Source organism: Strix uralensis, chromosome 4 (assembly GCF_047716275.1).
Source record: "Strix uralensis isolate ZFMK-TIS-50842 chromosome 4, bStrUra1, whole genome shotgun sequence".
Classification (NCBI taxonomy): domain Eukaryota; kingdom Metazoa; phylum Chordata; class Aves; order Strigiformes; family Strigidae; genus Strix; species Strix uralensis.
The window spans coordinates 88,791,847-88,818,582 of NC_133975.1; the positions used below are offsets into that span (position 1 = coordinate 88,791,847).

Here is a 26,736-nt window from a genome sequence, read left to right on the forward strand (position 1 = left end):
CATAGACATACTCCTGCTCTTTGGCATCTTCCAGACCTATTTTTGCCATTCACAAAGGCTAATAAACTATAGTGTTTTTCACCACTAAACTGACTCAGTGGTCTCTCGGCCTCTCTGTTTTCAGGTCAGGAGAACCTAGCCTGTGGTGGTTTGTCTGGTAGCCTCTGATGGGTCTCTTCCAAGTACTTGTCCAGTCTGTTCTTGCACTTGTCTAAATTTATTCCATCTGCACTAATCCTGCCAACAAGGAGTTCCAAAAATTTACTACCCTTTGCATGAAATACCATCTCCTTTCCTCAGAGGAGAAATGCTGCTCTATCAGTCATTAAGTTTTTGCTTTCTTAGCTGTCATTTGAAAAGTTAGTTTGGAGATAACAGCTGCTTAAGAAGACAACAGCCACACATGACCTATTACAGTTGATGCATGCATTCACTTCATTGCTGTTGTTTGAAATAAAAGCAAGAGGGACAACAAACGTGTGACAGTCAAAGCAGAACTGTTTGGCATCACATTGGTATGTGGATAATACTGTAGATACAAGTTTTCCTTACTTGTTTTTGCTGTTACATTAAGGTCAAAGATGTTTCTATCAGAACATTAGTTGATTCCTGGACTTTACTGTTTGTGCTTCCAGCATAATGATGGCTTAAAGTCACTGGCCTGTCTAAAGACCTGGGTTCTATTTTGCTGCTGCCCTTTGAAGTGCCTTTGCACTAATGCATGCAGCATGGGGAACAAACAGGAGGAACTGTCTTTGTGCAGTCTGTGCTCTAATCTAGAAGTATTTTGATTAATAGAAATAGTAGACATCTGCTACAGAGAGTTCAGTTGGATATTTATTGGCCTGTTTTTAAAGGAAACAATGCACAAGCCTTATACTGTCATTCCTTCCTGAAAAGTTTTGAATCCACTATTCATATTAAAATAAATTTGTCAGAGCAGTAAATCCCATACTGAATCCAAAGCACAGCACTATTGTACCTTCTAAGAAGAAAAATTAGCTCTATCCCTGCTGAAACCAGGACTATATATCAAGGCATTGAGTTCCTAATCATTTAGCATTAAGTGAAGGGGAGGTCAAAACAGAACATTCAGCTCTTGCCCTTTGCCCTTCGGTGTGCAAGTAGCTCCAAACTAGTCTGGCTATTGGCTATGGTCTGCACAGCTAAAGTGTGGAAGTCACTGAAGGATGTTGAGACTCACTGGATTTATTGTAAGGAGGTAAGACACACCCATAGGAACAGCTTTTTTTAGTTCTGCTTTGGATATGTATTGGCATATTTGTGTTAAGGCTTACCTCTCCAGTGTACAGGTTTGCTGTAGAGCAAACGGTATTCTGAGTTCTCTGTGTCCCAGGAAAGCATCACTGCATCCTAGTTTGCCTGTGTGACACCTGGAAATTGAGGAGCTAAGGGAAGTTGCTTGGATTTTTCCACCAGGTTGGTACAGAGCTGGGAACAGAGCCTTCTTTTCTTACCACAACTTGCAGTGCCTTAATGCCTCTCTGAAGCAGCATGTTCAAGCGATGGATCTTTTCTGACCAGCTTAGTTCAGAACCCCTTCATACAACAGACTCACACAGGTATAGGACTTTACAGACTGTTCTGGTACCTCATAATTGTGGTTTCAGTTGCCACAGAGAAGCAGTAACTTTTGTGGTTTTAGTCTTGCATATCTGTTTTCACTTGAAGATTTTGTGCTGGATGTGTTGATTTATAAAGGTAAAAAGTTGTGACTAAGGAAGTTGAGAACTGCCGCACTGGACACAGTCAAGCTTGTGGTTTCCTTCTGGTAATGCCCAGTACCATGTACATTAGACAAATGGATCTAAAACCTTAACAATTATTGATTAGTCTGTGTTTCCAGATGAGGTTACTTAGTTGTTCCTTCCTAATGTTAGCTAGGTGGTAGTTCTTGTGTGCAGTATTTTGGTGGATATATATAGCCCATTGGTCATCTGTTTAAAAAAAGTTGGGATTTATATATATGTGCAGTAAATAGAAGTGGAAAAATATATCCCTGCAAGCATCCAGTTGTGCTCAAACCCTGTCAAGCTTTGACAGGATTACAAAAGTCACCGCCACTAAGTATTTATGTGTGAGTTTAGTAAGAAGTGTTCCCTCTTACCAGTTTCAAATTTGCCCTTGCGTCTCCTGCCTTACTCATATGAACATAGGAAACAACAACTGTTTTGTGAATTGTGTGGCAGTAGATTCTGTTTTAAGTGAATGTTGCATAGCAGTAAGAAGGCAGGAAGAACAGAAGTAGAGCTTTCAAAAGAAACATGTATTTGAGGAAGCCTACAGATGAAAGAAAATGTACCTGTATGTGTTTCTTGTCTATCTTTTTATAAGCGCCACTGTTTAGAATTCATTAGAATAACAAATTTGTTCACTTCAGTGCAAAGTTTTATCTCCTTTTCCAGAAAAATAACCTAATTCCCTCGTTTAAAAAAAAAAAATGTGTAATTTATTTTTAATCATTTGTCTTTGTTAACAAATAAAAGGGTAAGTTTAGCTGCCATTTTATTTTTCCCTTTCTGAGAGTGCTGAGGCAGAGAAAACATCATCCTGTAAGCCAGAGGGATAGGTGACTTCCTGCTTCATCTTCTGGCAGAGAGCTGGGAGTCCTGGAGGTTCTTCAGTCGGACAAAAGTTCAGAATTCATTCCTTTTGAGCTTTCACAGATTTAACTGGAGTAGGAGCTATAGGTAAACAGAACTTCATTCACAAGCCAGGGAAGTAGGTCAATAATGTATTGATTTACCTCAAATATATTTTTTTTTTTTTCCCCAGAAATAGTCAGAGGAAGGGGAGGGGAAAAAAGCTTATAACATATTTTTAGAATAAGGTTTACTTACCTAATTTGCGAAAATCCATCTAAGTCTCAAGACTATGGAGGAATTAAATGCTCAGATAAATGCATGAGAGCGCACCATGAAACTTTCCCATTTCTGAGATAAAAGCAATTGTCACCTCCTCCTATCCTTTTTCTCCACCTGCGAACTTCTACAAAAATTTCATATAAACAAAAATGTTTTTCAGTTATTCAGCCCAAAACTTCGTATCTTTGATGGTAAATTCAACATTCTGAATGTGTCAGATTTGTGTACCCACAGTGCATAACTGTCATAGAGATTGGCAGAGGAAGAAACTGCAGTTTTGGCAACTAGGTAAGGGGCTTTTTGTACCCAGTGAGGCATGGGGAGACAGTTTGGATTTCAACATAGGCAGAAAACATTCTGACCACATGCTTACATGATCAACAATGAAACAACAAAATATTGACAAATAGTTACTATATTTTGATGCATGTAACCTATGGGTTATCTGTTTAAAAACAAAACTGCAATTCAGCAACACTGTAGGCATCTGGACATGCACAGATAATACAAGGGGAAGTTTATTCTAGGATCTGTCTCCTTCAAAGCTTCACAGCGTCTGATTTCCCCATAGCCTGCATCCTTTCCCATAGTTTGCTCTCACCATCCCGTAGTCTGTCAGCTTCAGATTTGGATATGTTGTCTGAGGTTCAGACTGTATAAAATAAAAGATGGTATTATCTTTAGCTTTCAGAGTTAATTGCTCATTGAAATGAACAAGGCTTTCTTAGGAAAGAAAATACCACCCTGATGTTTTTTAGGTTTTGTGCCCCAGAATGTGATGTAATTCTGTAAACTTAAATGCTAAAAGTTTTGCTTTTATTTTTATACTCTGCAATCTCTGAAGAACATATGTAGCGATATATTCTGCAGCATAATCTAGGGCTTCAGAAGTGTAAAAAAGTAAGATTTAATCTGTAGTATGTAGAAGTTTTTAATGTTTGTATTGTCAGATTAGTACCACATTTAAATGTGTAGCTATAGTCCATAGAGCTTGAAATTTCAGACATTGTTTCTATTATCCTTTGAATAGAAACAGTCAAAGAATGGATCTGGAAGCCAGCAGGAATTTGACATCTGAGCAAAAAATAAGTGTGTTTAGCTCTCTTATTTTTCTTTCTTTTTTTTTTTTTTTGTGAGCAATGGCTAGGATGACTTTTGTGGGTTTTGTCATTCCAAAGAAACACTTGCTTCCCCATTTAGTTATTTCTGTGCAGTAGCAAAATACCATCTTTTTCCACTCTTTCTGATATTTTCACAAGTGAAGTCCGTAAGTCTTTCAATTTCACTAGCTTGATGCCTTCAACTAAATAGTGTTAAAACAAACCTGTTTGTACACTAGTGTGTTGTGACTGAAATTGCCATCATTACTGCAGAAGTACAGTACCCTGAGGCACTGAGTCTTGGCTAACATACCTTCAGATATTAATTTACTATTCTAGTATTCAGCAAATGAAGTGAGCACATCACAAGAGAAATTAAGAATAGGTAAGAGTAAGAGAAGTAAAAGTTAATATGTGGCAGGATAGGTGCACAAAACTAATGTGTTCATTGTCAAAGCCGGTAGACTGAATTTGATATGGGCTATAACAGTGTGACAATGCCTGTAACTTGTTGCAGTTTTGTCTTAATGGAACAAGCAGATATGACCTCCATTTTGAAGAACAGAGGGATGAGGGGAGAGGTAGGCATGGGATCAAATCATAATGACTTAATTATTTTCTTCAGTAAACTAATCAATCTCAGTAACCTTTTAAAAACCCATGTTCTAGAGTATCTGTTGCCAGCATCATCTTTCATTGAACTTACAGGGAGCATGGCTGCTCGGGTATTTTACTGACTGCTTAGAAAAGCTAAAGATGGTTGAAAGACCAGAAGGAATGAATTCTGGTCTTCATAGGTAAGCCCAGAATTTACAGTGTTGGTCTATAGATTCATGTGAACAGTGGCAAGAACCCCACCATATAATCATATAAATCTGAAGTGGGCTCACTTTAGAGAAATCCACAAAGTGGGATCCAGGCTGAATTTAACATTTGAATATGATGTGTTTTACACAACATGGCATTTTTCAAGTGGGAAGCCTGTAAAATGTGTCTGAAGATAGATATGTACAACTTGCAGAAAGCTGATTGGCCTGTGCTCCCTAGTGCCTATCTGCATGCTCGTAACAGTGGTACTTAGCAGGTAGCGCTTACACCTTTTTCTTTAACCAATAAGCTTTCTTACATTTAACACATAGTAAGAGCATGCCTGAAGTAGTTACTGTTGAATATCTGATGTGTGCCAAATTCATGTCCTCGCCTATTTGGCAGTAACATGCATATCTCTTTGTATTCTGAGGCCTAACTCCTTCTAGTAACCTTTTAATTAACCTCACTGTAGGCAGAGGATCAGAAATGTGTTGGTTGTTTTTTTTTTTCCAGGGGTTGGAAATGCTTATTTATAGAAAAAATAATTGACATGCTGTAACTGTGCAACCATAAAGCAAGCTGTATACACTGGCCAGTCTAAGTAACTGCAAGTATATGTTGCAGTCATTGACAGACAAGAAAGAAGTGATTGCAGCTGCCCCGTCATGCATTCCTTGATGCTGTAAGAGTTTACTTTGTGCTTATATCAACCGTATACGTAAGGCTTATCTGGATTCATGTTGGACTTGAATTAATCATCCCTTCTGGAGTGCTTGGACACACCCAGCTGCCCCTGCAGCACTCGCTCCCTGCTATCAAATATTTCTGCATCTCCCAGTGCATCCAGTATTATCCAGATTATCTCCCCATTAGTTTGGGTATTGGAGATGTAACAAGAGGTCTGTATTTTGTCTATAAATACACCTCACAGTTCCTTGATCAACATGTTATTCCTGTTTTAATGATGAAGCAGCTGAGGTGTTCTGATTGGTGTTTTCCAAGATTATAAAACAGTTTTCAGTGAATCACTGTGTTTTTCCCTTTCTTTATCATCTATAGGCTCTGTATATCTCTGGATTTGTAGATGCATGATGGGCAAAGTATTCTTTCCAGGACAGTATATGTTTTGTTTCTATGAAAGGAGTAGATTTTGATGTTCTGTGGTAGTTAAGGAATTTTTTAGTAATCAGATCATCTCAGCCATTGAAAAGGTTTATGGTGAAGGAACCTCTTGACTTCACACCTTAATATTGGTGATGGGGAAGTGTCTGTTTGAACCTCAAGGCCTTGGACTGCCATTTTGGGAGGCAAGGAGTTAGTTGGGGATGGAAAGACTGGAGTTTGTATTCTTTCTGCTCTGTTACCCATTGCTATCTTCATGGATCTGACACTCTGTTTATCTGACAGTGCACTCAGTACTGCTTTGCCAGGGAAAATTGCACAAAACAAGCCCAGTGCATCAGCATTTTCATTGTGTATTAAGCTGAGCCTCCCTTCACATGGTCACATCCCCTTTTTAATCTGGGATTCCATGTCCCTTTCCCAGTCCAGCCTGTTTCTGTGGTGTCTATTGCTGGTCTCCCTGAGCTTCTGTTTCTGTGGTTTGAGTGTTTTTTGTGTGGCTGAGTGTTAAGACCTGCAGGACTTCTGGAAGTGGCGTTGTTTGGGGGTTAGGCAATACACTGATTTAGTATTAGTAGTTTGTCATAAACTGAGGTGATGGCTGCGTTCAAGTTGGATTTCCTCCCAGAGATGATGGTGGACCATTGCTCCTTGAATGCTAGCCCTGTGTAAGTATTTTGTCTTCATGAGTTTATAACTTAAAGTGATAGTTGGAATAGCTGTCTCTGAAGCCTCTGGTGTCTGAACTCCCCGTGAGAGGGTGGGGGAAAGAGAGATAAGAGAGCCTGCAGTTTGTTTTCTTGAAGAAATCATAGTGGGCATTGATAATTGATGTTGGATTCTGGAGAGAGAGCAAAAATGATCTGATAGTTTTAGGGGTCTGAGGAGAAATAAAGCTGTTTGGCAGTACTGTTTATAATATGCTACAGGTGCTGATATTATAAAATCAGTTATTTAAATCAGTTGTTGGGAGGACAGTTTCAATTCTTCCCAGATAATGACTCCAGACTAAACCTTTTAATTAGGAATTAAATGTTGTCCTTGAATGCTGTTGAGGTCATGTTAAGGGTTGTCCAGTTAACAGGACTATGCTCTTGAAAGCTACCCATGGCATAGAAGGCAGGGCTGAAAATTATTATTGAAAGAAGGTAAATGATTTTTGGTTGTTCTCAGTTGGAATGAAAAGACACTGAATGAAAAGAGATTGTTTTTGTGAAAGGTATTGTTTGTCTTGGCTATTTGGAGAGGTGTTGACCCTTTCTGAGTGGAAAGGTAGTGAGGAGTGAAAGGATTTATGATGATTCCCTTCCCTTCGAGTAAAAAGCTTTGTTGTTTCTGAGGTCTGTTCATACAGCTATAAAATAGAGCGTTCCCTGGCATCAGTTTTTCCTTAGGCTCTGAACAGCAGCATATTGAGGGGAAAAATTAACTACACATTACCTGGTTTGGAATTACTATTTTTTAAAATTCTATTCAGGAGGGAATATAATTGCAGATGGACAGTGAGAGCAACACTGTTTACTGTAATATGCAGTTAAGTCATTCACAAACTATCTTTAAAGGAAAAAAGAGATGAGAGCTGACTACTCTGGAAGAAGGCCACTTGTATTCTTCAGCAAAGAGTTTGGGGGGGGGGAAATCATTGGATGGTCACTATTCCACTCCCCATGTCCTTTCTAGGTTACGCAGGGGTTGGCTGGGTTAAAATTAGCAATTACCTACTAATTATTATAGCTACAATAGGATGTCGTTACAGTTGGTCTTCCACAGAGATAGGTCTTGTGGTATACCAGGCTGTGACTACTGATAACAAGACTTCACATTGCACTTGACAAACAGTGAGGAGTCCATACAGAAAGCAGTGTACGGCGGTCAGCTGGCTGTGTGGAGTATAACACAGTTTTATTAATAGGCTGTAAACTGTTCATATGGCTAGATATAATGCCTTGAAGCCTATTGAAGATTCCCATACTCAAAACTTCTGTGTTGTAGTCTAAAAAGTGAGGTTTTTTCTATGTTAACATCCTGCCATTAGTCAACTTGATTCAGTCTGTGACTAACTAGACTGTCCAATCCCAACCTGCTCATGTACAATGTAAGCCTGTTTTTTTGCCAAATAGTGTTGAAAACTCCCTAGTTTCACTAAGAGCTATTGCCTTGTAAACCTTTAAGGAAACTTCTCTTCTGTTCAGTTGTACCTGTTTCTCTGTTTTAAGATGGATCTTCACCCTGGGAAACAGTTCCAGATAGTCACATTTAAAAATGATGAAAAAAATGTTATCCTCTCATTTCCAGTGGTTACTGATAACTTCAGTAGTCTGTGAGTAGACTGAGTTTAGGTTCCTTCCTGTTCTGGTTTCTTTTTCTGTAAAATTTTACATGGTTGAACTAGTGATATTTCTCAACAGATTTACATTCTGAATCTCAGATGTTGACTACGTTATAGGAACAGACATTAAGAGAAGTTTTAAACAGCTGTGTAGAGAGTGTTCGGTTTCCAAGTACACAGTTTGCCAATGAATGATGTTTCTGAGTATTCTCTGGTATGCAGGACTGGGAATGTGCGAGAGTCTCTCTTTATATGTGTATTTTAATCATACTTTTATATATGTGTAGAAATATATCTTTTGTTTAATCTCGCTGTAAGCATACTTCTAGCTGAGATGGGATCTAGAATCTGTGGAAAGATATAAACCAGAAATTCCTTCTTGTTTTTCATAGCTCAAAGAAAATGAATGGCACACTGGATCACCCAGACCAACCTGATCTAGATGCTATCAAGATGTTTGTGGGTCAGGTCCCCCGGAGCTGGTGTGAGAAGGATCTAAGAGAACTTTTTGAACAGTATGGTGCTGTCTATGAAATCAATGTCTTGAGGGACAGGAGCCAAAACCCTCCTCAAAGCAAAGGTGAGAACTGTACTTCTCATGTGAGACTTGGGGTCTCAGCTGCTTTCACACAGCTTAGCTGTTCGCTTATTCAGATGTCTCAGTGTGTTGGAGTTCTGTGTGACCAGGTGTGCGTGCAAGCCCGCCCAGGCTTTATAGTCTTTAAGTGTATGTGTCTAATTACACTTGGACTGTGATCCAGTCATTAGCTGAGCTGAGGAAAATCGTAATTTTTTTTTAGAGCTCAGAAGTGATGGGTGTGCTTGAAGATTATGAATTATAATTGCAAAGCAGAACAACAAATTTAATATTACGCTGCTCCAGATCATCATTGTGATGTTATGATCAGTATGTTGCTGGAAGTGTCACACTTTCAGATAGAATATAAATTTGAGGTCTTAGTAACTTGTGTACATAAAATACTTGTGTACATCAAATCCTAACTAAATACTCTACCTGGATTTGCAGCTCAGTTATATGCAGTATCTTATTTCTTGTGAAACTAGATGAGGTTTCGGTACTAGCAAATAATTATTGAGTTTGGTAATGGAAGTAGCCGTTTGGCAGATGTATCTGAATGTTTGTTCTAATGGTGTATTGGTGATGCTGGATCAGTTCTGAATATATCCTGTGTTGATACACCTAAAAATCTTTTTTAAACAGTCACAATCAGTAGTACCTACTTACTTCAGTGTCTAACCTATTCTACTTGTCATATGTTTTGCGTTGGAAGGATAGAAGTGGGACTTGCAATTTCTGTATAGCACGTCAAGATTCACAGTGTTTGTTCTTGGTTAGCATTTTGTTTTAATTGCAGGGTGCTGTTTTGTTACATTTTATACCCGTAAAGCTGCACTAGAAGCACAGAATGCTCTTCACAACATGAAGATCCTCCCAGGGGTAAGAGAAGAGCCATGCTTTCCTCACAACTCTGTCTTGGTTTTCTGAGCTCTGGCAGCACTGATTTACTAGCATATGTTATCTTGCCCTCAGATAATGTTTTAAAAGAACTATTCCACAGAGCAACGTCATGAGATTTGTATGATAACAAATCTTAAGGGAATTTTGGAGCATTTGGGAGAATAATATGGTAGTGAAGTGGGTGGGCATGGCTCCTATAATACTCTCTGAGAAGATATGATGGCATATCATTAGGAAAGCTTTTCTTTCTTCTAGAAATTTATGTATCATTACATATGCACTTCTGTAGAGGGAATTTAGGCTACTATTTCTTTCTTCCACAATTCTTATGGGATATATTTCATATAGTATGAAGTGAATGCATCTAGAATTAAATAATCTTTTTTACATTTCAGATGCACCATCCTATCCAGATGAAACCAGCTGATAGTGAAAAGAGTAATGGTAAGCTTTACTAAAGTCTTGAGTTTGGTGGCATCGTTCATGCTAATAGGGAAGCTTGAGGATTTTCCTTCTGTTGAACAGCTTTTGATGAAATCTTGAACTGGAGACCTGATTATTTTTTTTTTTTTAAAGGAAAAAAAAGAGGTGTGTTTTCAATGTAGTAGGTAGTGTAAGTGATGTCTCTAAAATTCCATGACTCAGTATCTCCCACTGCTGCTGCTTGTGGTAGAACCATGTTGTCAGTTAGGGAAACATCCAGTGAATTCTTCTTTGTACTAAGGTGATTTAAATCTTTGTTGGGGACGTGGGCAGTGGGATTGAGTGCACCCTCAGCAAGTTTGGGGATGACACCAAGCTGAGTGCTGTGATTGATACCCTAGAGGAAAGGGATGTGCCTTCCAGAGGGACCTTGACAGGCTTGAGAGGTGGGCCCGTGTGAACCTCATGAAGTTCAACAAGGCCAAGGTCTGGCACCTGGGTCAGGGCAATCCCAAGCACAAATACAGACTGGACGAGGAGTGGATTGAGACCAGCCCTGAGGAGAACGACTTGGGGGTATTGGTGGATGAAAAACTGACTATGAGCCAGCAATGTGCACTTGCAGGATGGAAAGCCAACTGGGCTGCATCAAGAGAAGGTTGAGGGAGGGGATTCTCCCCCTCTGCTCTGCTCTCATGAGACCCCCCCTGCAGTGCTGCGTCCAGCTCTGGGGGCCCCAACATAAGAAGGACACAGACCTGCTCGAGCGGGGCTAGAGGAGGCCACGAAGATGATCGGGGGGCTGGAGCACCTCCCCTGTGAGGACAGGCTGAGAGAGTTGAGGGTGTTCAGCTGGAGAAGAGAAGGCTCCGGGGAGACCTTATAGCAGCCTTCCAGTACTTAAAGGAGCTACAGGAAAGGTGGGGAGGGACTCTTGATCAGGAGGTGTAGGGATAGGATGAGGGGTAATGGTTTTAAACTGAAAGAGGGGAGATTTAGATTAGATATAAGGAAGAAGTTTTTTACTGTGAGGGTGTTGAGACACTGGCACAGGTTGCCCAGAGAAGCTGTGGCTGCCCCCTCCCTGGAAGGGTTCAAGGCCAGGTTGGACGGGGCTTTGGGCAACCTAGTCTAGTGGAAGGTGTCCCTGCCTGTGGCAAAGGGGGTTGGAACTAGATGATCTTTAAGGTCCTTTCCAGCCCAAGCTAATCTATATTTCTCTGAAATCTAGAAATGCCTTTTCAAGTGCTTGACCAATTTGAAGCAAGGCCTGTTGTAGCTAGAGTGGCAGTCAAAAATTCTTGTACTATACAAGAGAGATTGAGAATTCACAACAGTTCAGTAGACAAAAAACTGAATATTTCTGCACATTGGCCATTTCAGAGGGATTAAGACATTTAACATCTACCATTGAGTAAACAATCACTTATACATGTATTTCCATGATGAGTTTATATATGTACGTATATACATGCTCAAATATGCGTGTGTGTATATATATTGCTGCAAGATAAGCAAAGAAAGTGTTTAGCTTCTTGTAGTTTCAGCCTTTCTAGGCTTGGCTGAATTTTAGTTTCTTCATTTGCCATAGTTAGTGTAAGATTAGTGTTGCATCATGGAGAAGATAACCCTAGTTCCAGAAAGCTTACATCTTAAGGTAATTGAAAACAGGAGATGGGATATACAGGTAACATGTAGTAGGACTAATTTCATCTGCAAATTTCTCCATGTGTATATAGAATATGTTTCTGTGTAAATATATCTAGAAAGGAGTAACTTTTTTGAAGTATTGTTGGGGGGAGAACAGAATAGGTTCTCTAAGCTAAAATTGATCTTGCATTATGGACACACACATACGAATATCCTGGGAAAATAATGGAAAGAGGAAAAAAGTATTTAATGGAATTTTAGGGTAACAGCTCTGAGGCTCTTAAATAATTATATGAGCTTTAATAAAAAGTGTAGGTGAAAATAAATAAATCATCAAGTATTTTAACTTGCCATTAATAAAAGGGATTCTGGATCTATTGAACTTAGATGTACTGCAAAAAAGATTTGAAAGCAGCTTTCTGCTCTAAGAGCTTGAAAGTGTACTGGGCGTAACATTAAGATCTGATAGTCAAAGTCATGTCAGCTGGAGTAGTTTGGAATGTTCCTTTTCAACACTGTAGAAGATTCAGCAAATAAGTTGGTTTCCCTTCATCATAGCACTAAATAGGAGAAGACTTTGTCTCTTGAAGCTTCAAATTGTACTACAGCCTTCATCATACTATATTTTATACTGTGCTGAACATTGTATTTGCAAACTGTTTCCTATTTCCAAATGATACTCTGCATAATTTGCTTTATCCTTTAAAAGCAAGTATTTCAGAGGTGATGAATATCTTTAAGTAAAACAAGAGGTAGAAAGTTGAGCTCTGGATTCAAATTTACTGCGCTTTCTTAAGTGACCATAAACTGACGTTAGTAACTACTACCTTTCTAGACCATTTATTTTAAAATAGGTCTGCACACTGAAAGGTATTTTTCAACTCTAATGTATCTAGTAGCATCACCATTTAGGGACAAGATACAGTAGCACACAGTCCATCGTTCTGATTTGAGGTGTTATTTTCATGCTTTTGGTACAGATCAGAGTGGATGAATCTGAAACAGAACTAAAACTGTTCTGTTTTAGCAACTGCTGCTTCTTCCACTGAGACAGGAGCATGAGGAAATAGGCAGATCTAAATTTAAGGGATTGGCATGATAAAGAGGCTAGAAAGAAGCTTTCTGCAGCTCATTTGCTTGTTTTGATAGTTAAATATGTTGATAGTCTAAAGATAGAAGAGATGGAGGAGAGAGCATGAAATAGTCCAATAAAATACATACAAGTCTTTTCTCACTCACCAGGAACCGAATGTAGGAGATACAGGGAAGTGCTGAATCTGGTACATTTTTTTCCTTTTCTTACATTCTTGCAGTTCACAGACTTGCAAGGGAGAAACAGTCAGCAAAATGTAAACATAAAACATCATAAAACGGGCATCCTTCAGGTTCACTGAGGTATCTTGTATGCATCCTCTTTAATCAAAGAGATTCCATTATTGGGAATCTGTTTTTTACAAGCCCCTACCCTAAATACAAGGGAAATAACTGCAGTTGATTAGGACTTGACAAAATAAGATCTAGTAAGCGCATATTTGCTGGTAATACTCTTATCTTTTGATTTCTTAGCAGTAGAAGATAGGAAGTTGTTTATTGGGATGATATCCAAGAAGTGCAATGAAAATGATATCCGAGTGATGTTCTCCCCCTTTGGGCAGATTGAAGAATGCAGGATATTGAGAGGCCCAGATGGCCTGAGCCGAGGTAAGCAGGAAGCTTTTCCAACCATTGAAGGTTCTCCACTGGATTCTGCCTTTTGCAACTCAGGGTGCCATTTCAGCTCTTTCTGTGGTGTCACCCCTCACCGTAGACATTTTCATTTCTTTATTCATCCCCGTAATTGCAGATGTAGTGAATGACTTGGTTCCTTTTTGTTCCTTCCCCAGGTTGCGCATTTGTGACTTTTACAACAAGAGCCATGGCACAAACAGCAATCAAAGCAATGCACCAAGCACAAACCATGGAGGTAAAACAAGTTAGTGGGTGTCAGGAGATGATGTAATTTGTCAGGCAGTCACTATGGAGTTTGGAGGACTAGAGAGCAGAGAGAAGGATAAGTGCAGTGTGTGTTTCTTAGCGGATGCTACTCCTGGACCTTTGTGTTTGTTCTGTTTCTGTTTTTAGAGCTTGAGATAGAAACTTCTGCAGAGAAAATACCATAACACAAAATAGAATTAAAAGCAAATGAGATTTTGAACCTTTGATGAAATGTGTATATATATGTAGGAATGCGGGGGGAGGGGAGGGGAATGCTTCCAGTGACTGGGTCTTAATGCAGTATTTTTGTGACTGCTGGGGATAGCAAGTATGTAATTGTTTGAATTGCTGTTTGCAGGGTTGCTCTTCTCCCATTGTGGTAAAATTTGCAGACACGCAGAAGGACAAAGAGCAGAAACGAATTGCTCAGCAACTTCAGCAACAAATGCAACAGATCAGTGCTGCCTCAGTATGGGGAAACCTGGCTGGTCTCAACACGCTTGGACCCCAATACTTAGCAGTGAGTTTCTCATTTGGGTTCTTTTCATCTCTTCAGGGATTACAGTGTCTGACTGTCTTGTAGTGTTTAATGTATTCATTTTTAGAAGGCTCCTGATAGACAGGAGAAAGGTTCTTAATCCCATTTTGTGGATGAAGAGACTGAAATTAGTTTATGTGCTAAGAGCTAGTCAGAATACATTTAAGTGAGGATTTCAACCCCAGTCCCTGTAGCTCTATCTACTGAAATTTTTTTTTATCCTGTCTGCTGTAGAATGACTTTGTGCTGGGAAGATTTTCTTCATATGTTGTGGCCTTAATGTTTACCCATATAAATGCCCTTTTCATGTCTATCTGATGGCGTAGTTCTTGTATTTCTCTTCCATTTTTCCTTTTTCAGTCTTTATTTCTCTCATCCCTTTCCAGTGAAACCTAGAACAGTACTTGGTGATGTTCAGTAGAAGAGGTGATAAGGTTGGAAGTACCAGCATCAGTGCACAGAATTAAAAAAAAAAACAAAACACAACAAAAAACAAACCAAAAAAACCCACACAGAAAGTAGAGGGAAACTACTCTCTTTAGCAAAACTGACAGAACAGAAGATAGTCCACTGTTTGTCACTGATTTTAGTTTTATTTTGCCGGGTCCCTAAAGGGTGAACTTTTCATAAACTGGTGTGCTCTAGCTCATGTGGGTTGCCAGAATAGCTATGAGAACTGTATTCATGCAATATAAGGTCTAGGGAACAGAAAAGGAAAACTTTATCTCATACTTGGTATGGTGCACTGTTGAAGTGGGGGCATTCTCTCTTCTACTATGGCTTTAGGTTTGGTAGATTGAAATTTTTAATAACAGCACCTGGTTAATGGAGAAAGGAATAGGAAATCTGTCTAAATAGCTTCTGAGCTGAGGCTTGACATTTCTCTCATGGCTGCTGTGCTAAAGGAAAGTGGACGGGGTTTCCTCTCTCTGTGGCTCTTTGGCTTTGGTATGGCATTTGCCACTTGTCCTATGCTGGCAGCATCAGCTGTAAAGTCTGGCTTGAGGTAGTATATCCTTAGGGGTGGTAGTCCTGCCTGGGGTGCTTTGGATAGAAGTTCTCTCTCTCACTACTGATTCTTCTGGTTTTGTGTTGGTGTATTAGCTATAAACTTCCCTCAACATTGATGATATTGAGTGAGGAAAGCTGTTGCTTTGGCTGCAATGTGATGCATGGGCAACGTGGATTTTCACTATGGCAGTGCTCTGGCTATATTGTGTAAGGGGAATTCTCTTTACGCTTTGCTACAATGTGGTGCATGGGCAGTGGGAATTCCCTCTGTGACGGCGCTCTGGCTGTGGTGTAATGCAGTTTCTCCCAGAAGCGGAGCCAGCCCTCACTCTCACTCTTGTTTTGTTTTTTGGTGTAATGTCTAGCTTTATTTGCAGCTCCTTCAGCAGACAGCAGCTGCGTCATCTGGGAACCTGAACACATTGAGCAGCCTCCACCCAATGGGAGGTGAGTTTTTTCCACCAGAAGACAAATTCAGTGCCAAAGAAAAGAGGAGGAGGGTAGAGAAAGTAGCCAAAAGGCTGTAGACACATTAACCTCATTTGAAATAAGTAGTCCTCAGTTTACCCAGTCCTTTGGAATGACTCCTCTGCTACAAGTGTGGATGTTCCTTCTTAATCTTAGTTTAACCGTTGTCCCTAAGGTAAGTTGTGGTATGCTGGTAATCTCCCCTACCTCTGGCACTTAAAATCACCTTCTCTGATGGATGCAAAAAGGTGGTTCTGTATATTGTTTTCATCCGGACAGGTGCATATGTGAAGCATTGTGTTTTGAAGAACTAATGCATCCATTTCAGTGATAATGAATTCTTAGGTTTTCCGTTTTAAATTCTTTATTCTTAAATACATCAGAGTTGAAAATGCAATGTGGGTGGGAATATGAACTAGTCATTCATTCAGGTTCTTTTAATTCCTTCGTTTGAATTACAATTGATTATGCCATGGCTGTTAGGGAAATATCAGCTTAACGGGAATGAGCTAAATTCCTTGCTGTGGACTGCTAGTCAGAATATTCACTGAGTATAGCAGTACTGGGGCTGCAGATTGTCCCTTCTGTCTTCAAGGAGTGGGGAATAATAAAACACGTGTGAATAACTCCACCACATTCTCTAAATTCTTCTGCTGGCAGCAAAACTCTGGTTTTTGTTTTAACACTGAACATTTTAGGGTTCTAAAACTGCCTCCTGGAGTTGCATGGTAGTTCACAGTATCACATGCCCTGTCTGTGCAGAGGTTGATCTGAAAGTGTTAAGAAAGTAAAGTGTCTTTGTACATCTGACTTGTGTTGGTACACCCATCGGTAACAATTACAAGCTTTTACCAAGTGTTATGTTTTTGACTGTAAGAACTTTGATTTATACTTGAGGTTGACTCTAACCTTAGCTGCTTATGTTTGCTTTTTTCATGTTAGACCTCTTCAGAGGTCTTAGATACAGACTCTTGCTAAAAGCTGTTTTTTAGAAATCAGTTTCACTAATATCCTGTGTGGTGGTGATCTGTAATAGTTTGTTATGCACATGATACTGTTTTTTCCCCCTCTTGTGTCTGTTTAAAAGCAAGTGGTAATAAAGGAGAAAACAGTACAGCAGTTCACATTAATTGTTACTACAGTAAGGACTGGGACGGGGGGAAGGGGCTAACTAGCTGAGGTTGCCTATGAAATTTCCAGTGTAATTCTGGCTTCACTATTTAAAAAACACCTTAAAAATTGAGAACTCAGACGTATAAATAGCATGTTGCATGGTGTTTTGAAATAATTATTCCAAGTCTGTGATTATTTACAAAGTGTTTTAGTTTCAAAGCCCTGTTAATATCTCCACTGATACCCTTTCTTGAAATTCATAGAAAGAAAAATTAGGTAGGTAATTAGATCCCAAACTATGTCAGACTTTGTAGACAAAATTTAATCTTGACCCTGTTCGAAAGCAGATGGGAAAACAATGTGGAGAGGACAGGTGCAGCACACACATGCCAAACTGCTTCAGAAAGGAAGCAAGCTGCTCTGTTCTTCACCAGCTCCAACACTTGCACTTTTAACCCTCTGTAGCACAATAAAAACAAGAAATGTAACTTTTTGTTTTTAACGTCGTGCTTTTATGTTTCAGTGGTGCCTTGAGAATCTAAATAAAGGCAGAATCCTCTTGTTTCAGACACTAAATGTGGTTAGGGAAACAGACCCTGTCACAAAGAGAAAACAATTGAAAAAGATATAAAAAAAACAAATGAACTATGCTAAAGGTGGTAGAAGTTTTTTAGAAAATAAATAGTTCATGCTGCATTGTCACTTAGATTCTTATGTTTTCTGTTTACATACTTGAGATTTTGAGATGTGTGCTTTGTCACCAAGTACTTACTAAGCATCCAAAAGACGAGGTGCCACATCTGCCTAGGATGTTTTGATATTGCTATGTGAATGGTGATTAATTTAATTTTGGTTTTAATTTTGTAGGGAAGAATTAGGGATTATCTGAAGTCAGATGAGAAGAGAAGGAATTGTTAGAATAAGCAAAGGTAGAGACAAAAAATGGAAATAAGGGAAAAGGGAAGAGGCAGAATTGGATGAACGGAGCTAGCCTACGAAAGGATGGCTAAAATGCAGAGTTCAGAAGATCAATATCAGCGATAATCCCATGGCAGGAAACCAGGGCAAACTACAGTGTTGGTACTGACTGAATGGTTTCATTCAAAAATTATGACTCAAAATTAAGTTGGGTCAGGTGAGTAAATTGCCCAGTACAAGTTCATCAGCACAGGGATACCTTCCTCCCCTTGCTGCTTCCTGGCTGCTTGCCCACAACATGCCTGATGTTTCTCATTTTCCTCACCACTTTTGTTTGACCACCTGACTATCGTCTGTGTACATTGGCTATCTTGTGGTCAGGAGTCGCCACTTCACATTGTCTCACAATTGAGTGTTGCTGCTTGACTGCTGAGGGCACCAAACAAAATGTGCTGATAATCATCTGATGATGAGTTAAAGGTGTGACTTTGTGGCCACTGTAGTGTTTAGGCCTTCTTGAAAGAATTCTGCAGTTACTGCTGTTTCCATACAAAGAGAGTGGAGGGAGACAAGAGAAGAGGACGTTATTGGCCTGGTGTCTAGACAAGTTCTGTAGCTTGCAGATTTGCTGTCAGACCCTGGCTTAACTCTCAGACTGAGCTGCTATGCTTTTGTGACTGGAGAGAACACTGCTTGAAAATTTCTCTACTCTGGACTCTACATCTGGATCATGACTACCTGGTCTTTTACTGAAACTCATCTATCTGGGCAAAGACAAACTTTTTTAGTTATTACAAGGAATCGCAGTGTAGAAAAGATCAGTAACTAGTATTAAGCCTGTTGTTTTTAAGCTCCTTCCCATTACTCCCTTGTGATGTGCTGAGGTTGCTGGATCTGTTAAGCTTGGGCAATGGAGAAACTCTGTGTATTCTTCAATGTGTTGCAGGACTGAACGCGATGCAATTACAGAACCTGGCTGCATTAGCAGCTGCGGCCAGTGCAGCTCAGAACACACCGAGTGGTACCGCTGCACTCACTTCCTCCAGCAGTCCCCTGAGTGTGCTCACCAGCTCAGGTAAGAGACTGCCTGTGCTGTAGTGTGTTATGACATGGGTTGCCTTAGGAGTCATTTCAGGATAGATGTCACCTGTTTTGTCTATCCCTTTTTGTCATTTTCATGTTGATTCTTTAATAGATAAACAGTTTTACTAGTAGATGCACTGGCCTTTGCTCAGGGCAGATATCTTTGCCACCAGCAAAGGTTTTTTTACCTGCTGTGTTCCTTCCTCCAAATGGTCAGATTAATTTCAAGTAAAAAGAATTTTTGAGGTCATCATGAAGCAGAAAGGTAGGTGACCTCTTTCCAGTCACATTATTACAATCTCATCACATATTCGGTTTATCTGTGATTTTAGGCAGGTACTGTGGCAAGTATACCCTGTTCCTCTGGACATGGAGATCGAAGACACCTTAAGCATGAAGTAATGCATTCTGTGCACTAGAACAGTACAGTTTATATTCCTCTGGCATTAATGAAGACAAGGATACTATAACTACCACATAGAAGTAGAATAAACAGACCTTTAACACATTTATTGCAAAGCATTTGTCTAGAACTGAGTGTATGAGTTGCACGTAAAAATCAGTATCTTGTCCTTCTGGGGTTTCTTGTGGTTTGGTTTGGTGTGGGTTTTTTGGTTTTTTGTTTTTTTACCCAGAGAGGCTAGAATGACCAAGCAGTGTTGTTTTGCCATCTTAGTGTTAAATGTGATCATTAAATGCAACAAACAAGAAAACAAAAAATAAATTAAATTGTGCTTACATCAGACATGCTGAGTTTTTACCGCAAATGAGGATCAGTATTCTACTCCATTATTTCTGAATCCTCACACGGGGAGGGAGACTCTGTATTTTCAGGGTGTCAGTTTTTCACTATCTACAGCATGGTACGTGGGTTTGGTTTTGGGTGGGTTTTTTTGTTTTTCATAAAAAGCAAAATTGCTTATCTAGTTTTGAAGTTCAGCCCACAGAGCTGATATCCTCAGCTGTGATTGTGAGAGGCCAAAGGGGGTCGGGGGGTGTTTTAAATTTCCACAGGTAGCTTTTCGTATTGCATAGGAGGACAAAGGAGCTGGACTAAGAGATTATAAAGAGATTACAAGGCAAGCTGTTTAGAAAACCTTATGTCACATGATCAGGAGTTAAACCGTGGGTGCTTTGCACAGTTTTCTACTTAAAGAAATCTCCAAGAAAGAATTCAGTTCAAAGAGTGTCCTGTTACTGGACAGGGTTTTTTTACATAAAAACTTTGTGATCTGAAATCCTTAAAGGTTAAAATTTATCTTGGCTCCCAGCTATGGCATCCTATTCATTTTTAAAAAAACCCCAAAGTGTTGCAGCTACAGAAAAGCTGCATTTATAAGCCACTAATGCTGCTTCATCATAGATAAAGCATGAAGGTGAATATATCTGAGAATTTTTCCCATATTTCCTCATGCAGTAGCAGAGCTGGAATTGTCAGGTTACAATTTGCTGTGACCGGCGTTTAAAACTTAAGATTTCCTTGTTGACTCTCTTGTCTACTGACTGGAGCGAGTTTGTTCTCCAATTTGTTGAGGTGGGGAAAGGGACTGGTCGGTTGTGAAGTTCAAATGCCAGACATGCTAGAAAAGAGAGAGACGGCCTCTTCTCAGAAGCATACAGTGAAAGCTGAAGGGCAATGGACACAAGTTGCAACAGAGAAAATTCTGACTGGATATAAAAGAAAAATAAAATTAATGGTGAGAGTGATTAAACTCAGGAACTAGGTGCCAGAGGGGTTCTGGAATCTCCATAATTTCAGAGACTCAGAATACAATTGGAAAGGACCCTGAACAGGCTGACCTAACTCAGGAGTTAGACCAACTTCGAGCCAGACCATTAGACTAGATGATTCCTGGAGGTCCTTTTCAACTGAAAGGGATTGTGTGTTGTGTGATTTCTTGGGGATTGTTTTTCTCTGTGTGAATTTTGGCTGTTCCACAGCACTCTGAAGATTCCTTTTCCTTTGAGAGACGTATCTCAGGACTCTGTTCCACTTTTGATCATGCTGGCTAGGGGGTAGGGAGGAGTCTGGCCTTCCAGTATTTAAAGGGGGCCTACAGGAAAGGTGGGGAGGGACTCTTGATCAGGGTGTGTAGGGATAGAATGAGGGGTAACAGTTTTAAACTGAAAGAAGGGAGATTTAGATTAGTTACAAGGAAGAAATTCTTCACTGTGAGGGTGGTGAGACACTGGCACAGGTTGCCCAGAGAAGCTGTGGCTGCCCCCTCCCTGGAAGGGTTCAAGGCCAGGTTGGACGGGGCTTTGGGCAACCTGGTCTAGTGGAAGGTGTCCCTGCCTGTGGCAGGGGGGTTGGGACTAGATGATCTTTAAGGTCCCTTTCAACCCAAACCATTCTGTGATTTTTAAGTACCTGCTGTGCTGAATCCAAACAACTTTCTGATCGCTGGTAATGTCAGTAAATGATTGTGTGTCAACATTCAGGTAATCATGATGGGTCATCTGAATTAATATCCTATACAGATGTATTGGTCAGTTCACTCTTCACAGGCTTGTAACATGAAGCAGGCACTGTTGTATTGCTCTTTAAACTTAATTTCAAGTATAATTTTGAAGAGTAGAGATTAGCTTTGTTCAAAAGAAGTAAAAGGTTGAGGAGGATATGTGGTTTGTATGTAGTCACTGACATCAGACTCTGAAACTGTTTCAGTGCTTTTCATTAGAGGTATGAATACGCTTCACCTTTTCAACTGTACTTAACTTGGGGGGAAGGGGAAGCCTCACTGTGAACAGTCAGCATTCAGTCTCATGATACTTCCTATAATTTTACAGCTTTTTAACTCTTTACTCTGAACTAGCTGTTACCTCTTATAAAAGCAAACTTGAAGGTGTCTTGATTAATATTTATGTGTGCATTCATACTGTATGTATTCATATAGAAGGCTCTTGGACTCCACACATTCAGAGCATCCTTCCTGAACCATACCTAGACCATGAAAAAACTCAGTATATAGCTGTTCAGTACCATGTGTTAGTAAATGCCTGCCTTGTCTGTGGGACATATGGCAACATCTACTGTGATAACCTCTTAAACCTAACTGCAGGTGAGATGACTACTGGCTTGACTTCTATCCATCTGTCATCCAAATGTTCATCTGATGCTTATTTGGACATCTCTCCTAGGTTGTCCTCAAATTGCATAATTGGTGGAAAAATCCAGACAATCATTACGCATAGTTACCCTTTTGATTTTTCTTTCATCTGCACTGATACCTTTTGTGTTTGGAGAACTTAGAAGACCACACAGTGCAGAGTCTGTGGACTATGGATAGGTTGCGTGTCAGAATGGCTGCACTCAGAGGTGTTAAGTATTGTTGTGCTGTCTTCCTACTCATTTCAGGTGATTTTGTTTAGATATTTCCAAGCAGTATTGTGTATTTTGATGTAGAATAGGATGGAGCAAAACTTTCAACCTTGCAATGAAACAGCTACTCTTTGGAACTGAACAGACTGCTGCTGCATCCACCTGTAGGTAATCCATGTTACAGAGACTGCGTCCTCAGATAAATGCATTTAAACTGCTAGCTTGTGAAAGGGGCATTCAAGAAAACATTATAGAAGTATTGCAGGATTGGAGTGTCTTGTCTGCCATCTTTTCGACTTGGACATCAGTAAGAATTGTCTGCTCCAGAGCAAAATAGAATGGTTGCAAAAGCTGATGTATATTTCTATTTCTTCTTTCAAAGGCAACCATCAAAGGTCCAGCAAAGACTAGATGACTTTGCTGGACTTAGCGTGTCTCCAGCAAAATTGTTTTCAGAGACGTCATAGTCCTTCTGCTTTACTGGAACTAATTCTGGTATGGTTCAGTCAGGTTTATTGCCTGAGTTTTAATGCTCCTTAGCTCATTGCTTGGATGCTGTATGGCTAAATTGGATGTCCTTGTCCAAGTTTCGTTATCTTTCCTAGCTATTGTTTACATACTCAAACTTTCTGAAAACCTTTTCAAGTATTTTCAGCTAGTTCTCTTAGAGTGACTAGATATAACTCAGTAGATAGCTCTAAGAAAACATAACCTCAGTAGCAAGCCAAAAAAACCAAACAACCCACCAAAAACTGCACAGAAACAATGTTAAGAATTATGGATGAGGTAAAGAACATGTATATGTATTCCATCCCCATTACTGTGTGCTGTTTTCTGCTCTAAAATAATACACAAACCAGAACAGCAGAAAGGATGACTAGAGCTGTGGAACTCCTTCCCTATTAGGAGCAATGAGGGAACCTGAAAAATAGAAGACTGACATGTGAGGAAGATGATTGAAGCCTACAAATACATCAGTGTTGTGATGAAGACAAATAGGGAAAGACTAGTCATTAGATATTTCAAGACAAGAATTACGGGATGTCAAGGTGAAGTTGTCAGCTGACAGTTCAAAAGTAAGAGAGCTATTTCTTTGCTTAGTGCATGATTAAATTGTAGAACTCATGCCTTAGAACATAGTAGAGTCAAACAATTTGGTGTTCAAAATGCACTGAAATTAATGAATGAAAATCTTAACTTTAATAGAAAGACATTGCCCTTGGATGAAAAAACCCTTCATTCACAAATTACTGCACTGGTATATAGACTATACCTAGGAAGTATTCCTTTGTAATTGCCCTGTATTTCTGCTCTACTGTTATTTATCTGCCTTTAGTCATCATCAGAAATGGGGTGCTGACTCAGTACAGCAATTCCTATATACATATGATACAGAAAATAAAGAGTGTGAAATTTTCTTGGCGTTTTCAGTACTAAAGCATTTCTTGTTTTGGTTAAAGAGATTTCTGATAAAGTCAGCTAAACTAAAATAACTGGGTGGTCAGCTTTTTGTAGTGGTTTAAATGAATTTATTTAAAATCACAACCTTTTTAACGTAGGGAAAGCATCCATTCTCTCTTTTATTTTGCTCTCTAGCTTTGACTTCATTCTTTTTTCCCATAATACTACTATTTTATTGTGGGTTGTTTTTTTTTTTTTTCAATTGTGTTCTCATCTGTCAAATGTACTGTCTTTTTGAGTTATGCAGACTAGCAACGAAGTGTTGCAGAAACAAGTGATATTCTAAAATTGAGGCAGCTGTATAATTTCTGAACACTGGCTTTTATTCAGCCAGCTATGCTATTTTTTATACCAACTTGAGGGTTACACTGTAACTTGTTCTCTGTATTTTTCCAACATTTAATATGCTACTGATAGTAAGACAGGAAGTGTCTCCTTTTCTTCAGAGTAAGCATCTTAAAGTATACTTTGGGATATTGTCTTTCAATTTCTGACTCATTTAGAGAGTTTGTCATTACCTCTGTACGAAAACTAAACAGTGATATGAAATGCAACTCCCTGGGTTCTCATGCAGCTTATGTGAGGTACAGCTACTTTTGTTAGGTACAGCTTTTGCTGGGACTTGTTAGGCAAGTTTGCTGTATTCCATTTAAATAGTTACCATATTCCACTTCATCAGAGACTTTATGCCACATATATCAAGTGGTGAATGTGATGTGTGTGAATATGCTTGAAAGATGCTAAAAATTCTTTTAAAAGTTTTTATGGATGTACACAGCATTAACTGAGACCCATAGAAACATGAAGGAAACCGAAGATGCCTGAATTTCAGTTCTTCTGTTACCCACTTGGTCAGACAGATAAGAAAGCAGACTACAAGATACCTCTACAGCACCAGTCTTCAGTATCTTTTAATTTGTAGAAGCCATAAATATTTTCCAGTGCACCTTGTGCAGTAAATTTAAACCCTTGCTTGGGTTAATAGCAATTAGCTCTTCTTATTTACCTTCTTCAAAGTAGCCCTCAAACCTGTTAGGAATACAACTGCTATATATTCATAAAAATGCTATTCTTTTCTTATTTTATCATGTCCGTAATCTTTGTAGATGACCTTAATTTGAACTTCTGTTTCTTTTGATATAGCAGCTTGCAAATTTTTTTCTTGTGGTTTTGATGTCTGTTTCTGTAGAACTAACTACCTGTTGTAGAATTTGGCAGGCCATGTAAGCTGTTAGTCTGCTAGTTACTGTATCTGTAGAATTCTCTTACTGAGTAAACATGTTTAAAGATGTTAGTGGCACAGTCAACATAGAATAGAGTGTATTTTGGATGTACATTCCAAGACATTTCTTGGCCTTAGCCCCAGCGGCTGCAGTGGGATTTTTAATGGAAAATTATTTCATGTGTCAGAATAATCTGGGCATCTGCTGTTCCTGTTCTGGCAGTATGGGGAAACCATATGTGCAGTTCGACAGGAGCTTTCTTTATGTCCTTAGTATCTGTGTTTCAGGTCTTTTTCACCTTGTGTGGTGTTTCAAGGATAGATGTTAATATATAGCAAGTGATTCTTACTAGTCAGCAGGGAATGGGCATTGCTGCTGGTCGCCTTATGTGGAGGTACAGAGTTTAGCTAACATTTGTATATTGTCTGAATCTTTGGTGTCTTACACTTAATGAAACTATTATTGCTAAATTCTGGTGAAACAAGTTTTTCAAAAATGTTGGAAGGGATTAGAAGATATAAACAGTATGATCAATCAAGTCGTGTGGGTTTGGGATTTTTTTTTTTTTTAACATAGTGTGCTGTGTTGCCTTGATCTGTTCCTCACTAGCCTTTTTCTACAGAAATGACTTAATGAAGAAGTTGAATTATCGAGACCAAAAAATAATTGCTTGAAGTCTAATTATCTTATTTTAATAGCAGGTTCCTCACCTAGCTCCAGTAGCAGCTCCTCTGTTAATCCAATGGCTTCTCTTGGAGCATTGCAGACTCTGGCAGGGGCTACAGCAGGCCTCAACGTTAGCTCTTTAGCAGGTGAGCTGCCTGTTGTGGTGGGTTGGGGGAATGGCTGATTATCATTCCTCAGACTGTGCTATTTCTATGGGGGTTTTTTTCTGCTCCTTGCTTTTTGTAATAGTGCAGAGTATTTTAAAGGTAATTGATCTGGCTCAGTGGAAATACTCAGTCACCTTTATTTCCTCTTTCTTTTCCAGGAATGGCAGCCTTAAATGGAGGACTTGGCAGTGGTGGTCTCTCAAATGGGACAGGTAGCACAATGGAAGCCCTCACGCAGGCTTATTCTGGAATCCAACAATATGCTGCTGCTGCTTTGCCCACACTCTATAACCAGAGTCTCCTAACACAACAGAGTATTGGTGCAGCGGGAAGTCAGAAAGAAGGTAGGCAGAAAGTTGTAGAAACAATTTGAGAGGGGTTTCCAAAGGGCAAGCTCAGCCCTTGCAGCTGCCTTATCTGCAGAGCTCTTAACTGGTGGCATTTTTTAGAATCCTGGAGTTACTGAAGATAAAGAAGGAAAACCTGTGAGGTCTCTTTGTTAAGGGCTGTCCAGAGTAGGTTTTGTACAAGAGGTTTCTCCCAGGATTTGTCTAGTCTTAAGTGCTTAGTAATCGTACTCCTCCATTTTCTTGGAGGATAGGAGAGTATGAGTCTGCAGCCTGATACATCCCACTGTCAGAGAATCGGTTGTGGTTTTGTTAATTTTGTTTTCTTGGTCCTACACCTCTTCCCACATACATTTAATGACAATCTCTTCACTCTTCAGATTCAGAATCAATTTAACATGTTGTGTAAAGTAATGGAGAAAGCAGGAGTAAGTTTTCAGCAGTATGTAGGATGATGATTAGGAAAGAATCTGTCAGATTAGAAGTAATGAGATTACTTGTATTTTGCATTGAGATTTACTTCGTTTCTTTGGGCTGCAAGCTTTGCGTAGCCATTTTTGTTGTAGTCGGCATCTGGGGTTCAAACTTACTGTTCAGCTTTCATTACAGCAAAGATCTGTGATCCAGTTTTGGCACAATGTGGAAA

At 39.5% G+C, this 26,736-nt stretch overlaps 1 protein-coding gene across 22 annotated transcripts in view; it reads left to right on the top strand.

Annotated features, from left to right (window-relative positions):
- CELF1 (CUGBP Elav-like family member 1) overlaps positions 1 to 26,736 on the top strand; it is a 69,775-nt gene that overhangs the window by 24,210 nt on the left and 18,829 nt on the right. For 12 of the 22 annotated variants that reach the window (XR_012628843.1, XR_012628844.1, XM_074867623.1 and 9 more), the window contains 10 exons: positions 8,639 to 8,826; positions 9,623 to 9,705; positions 10,122 to 10,170; positions 13,366 to 13,500; positions 13,683 to 13,762; positions 14,132 to 14,293; positions 15,688 to 15,769; positions 18,768 to 18,896; positions 25,609 to 25,722; positions 25,902 to 26,087. Coding sequence is in view for 20 of the 22 variants with exons in the window: in XM_074867623.1 (XP_074723724.1) it covers positions 8,649 to 8,826; positions 9,623 to 9,705; positions 10,122 to 10,170; positions 13,366 to 13,500; positions 13,683 to 13,762; positions 14,132 to 14,293; positions 15,688 to 15,769; positions 18,768 to 18,896; positions 25,609 to 25,722; positions 25,902 to 26,087 (1,198 nt within the window). In the remaining 2 variants the exon portion in view is untranslated. The remainder of the gene's footprint in view (positions 1 to 8,638; positions 8,827 to 9,622; positions 9,706 to 10,121; positions 10,171 to 13,365; positions 13,501 to 13,682; positions 13,763 to 14,131; positions 14,294 to 15,687; positions 15,770 to 18,767; positions 18,897 to 25,608; positions 25,723 to 25,901; positions 26,088 to 26,736) is intronic. The other 10 variants (XM_074867640.1, XM_074867635.1, XM_074867641.1 and 7 more) reach the window with 7 other exon arrangements.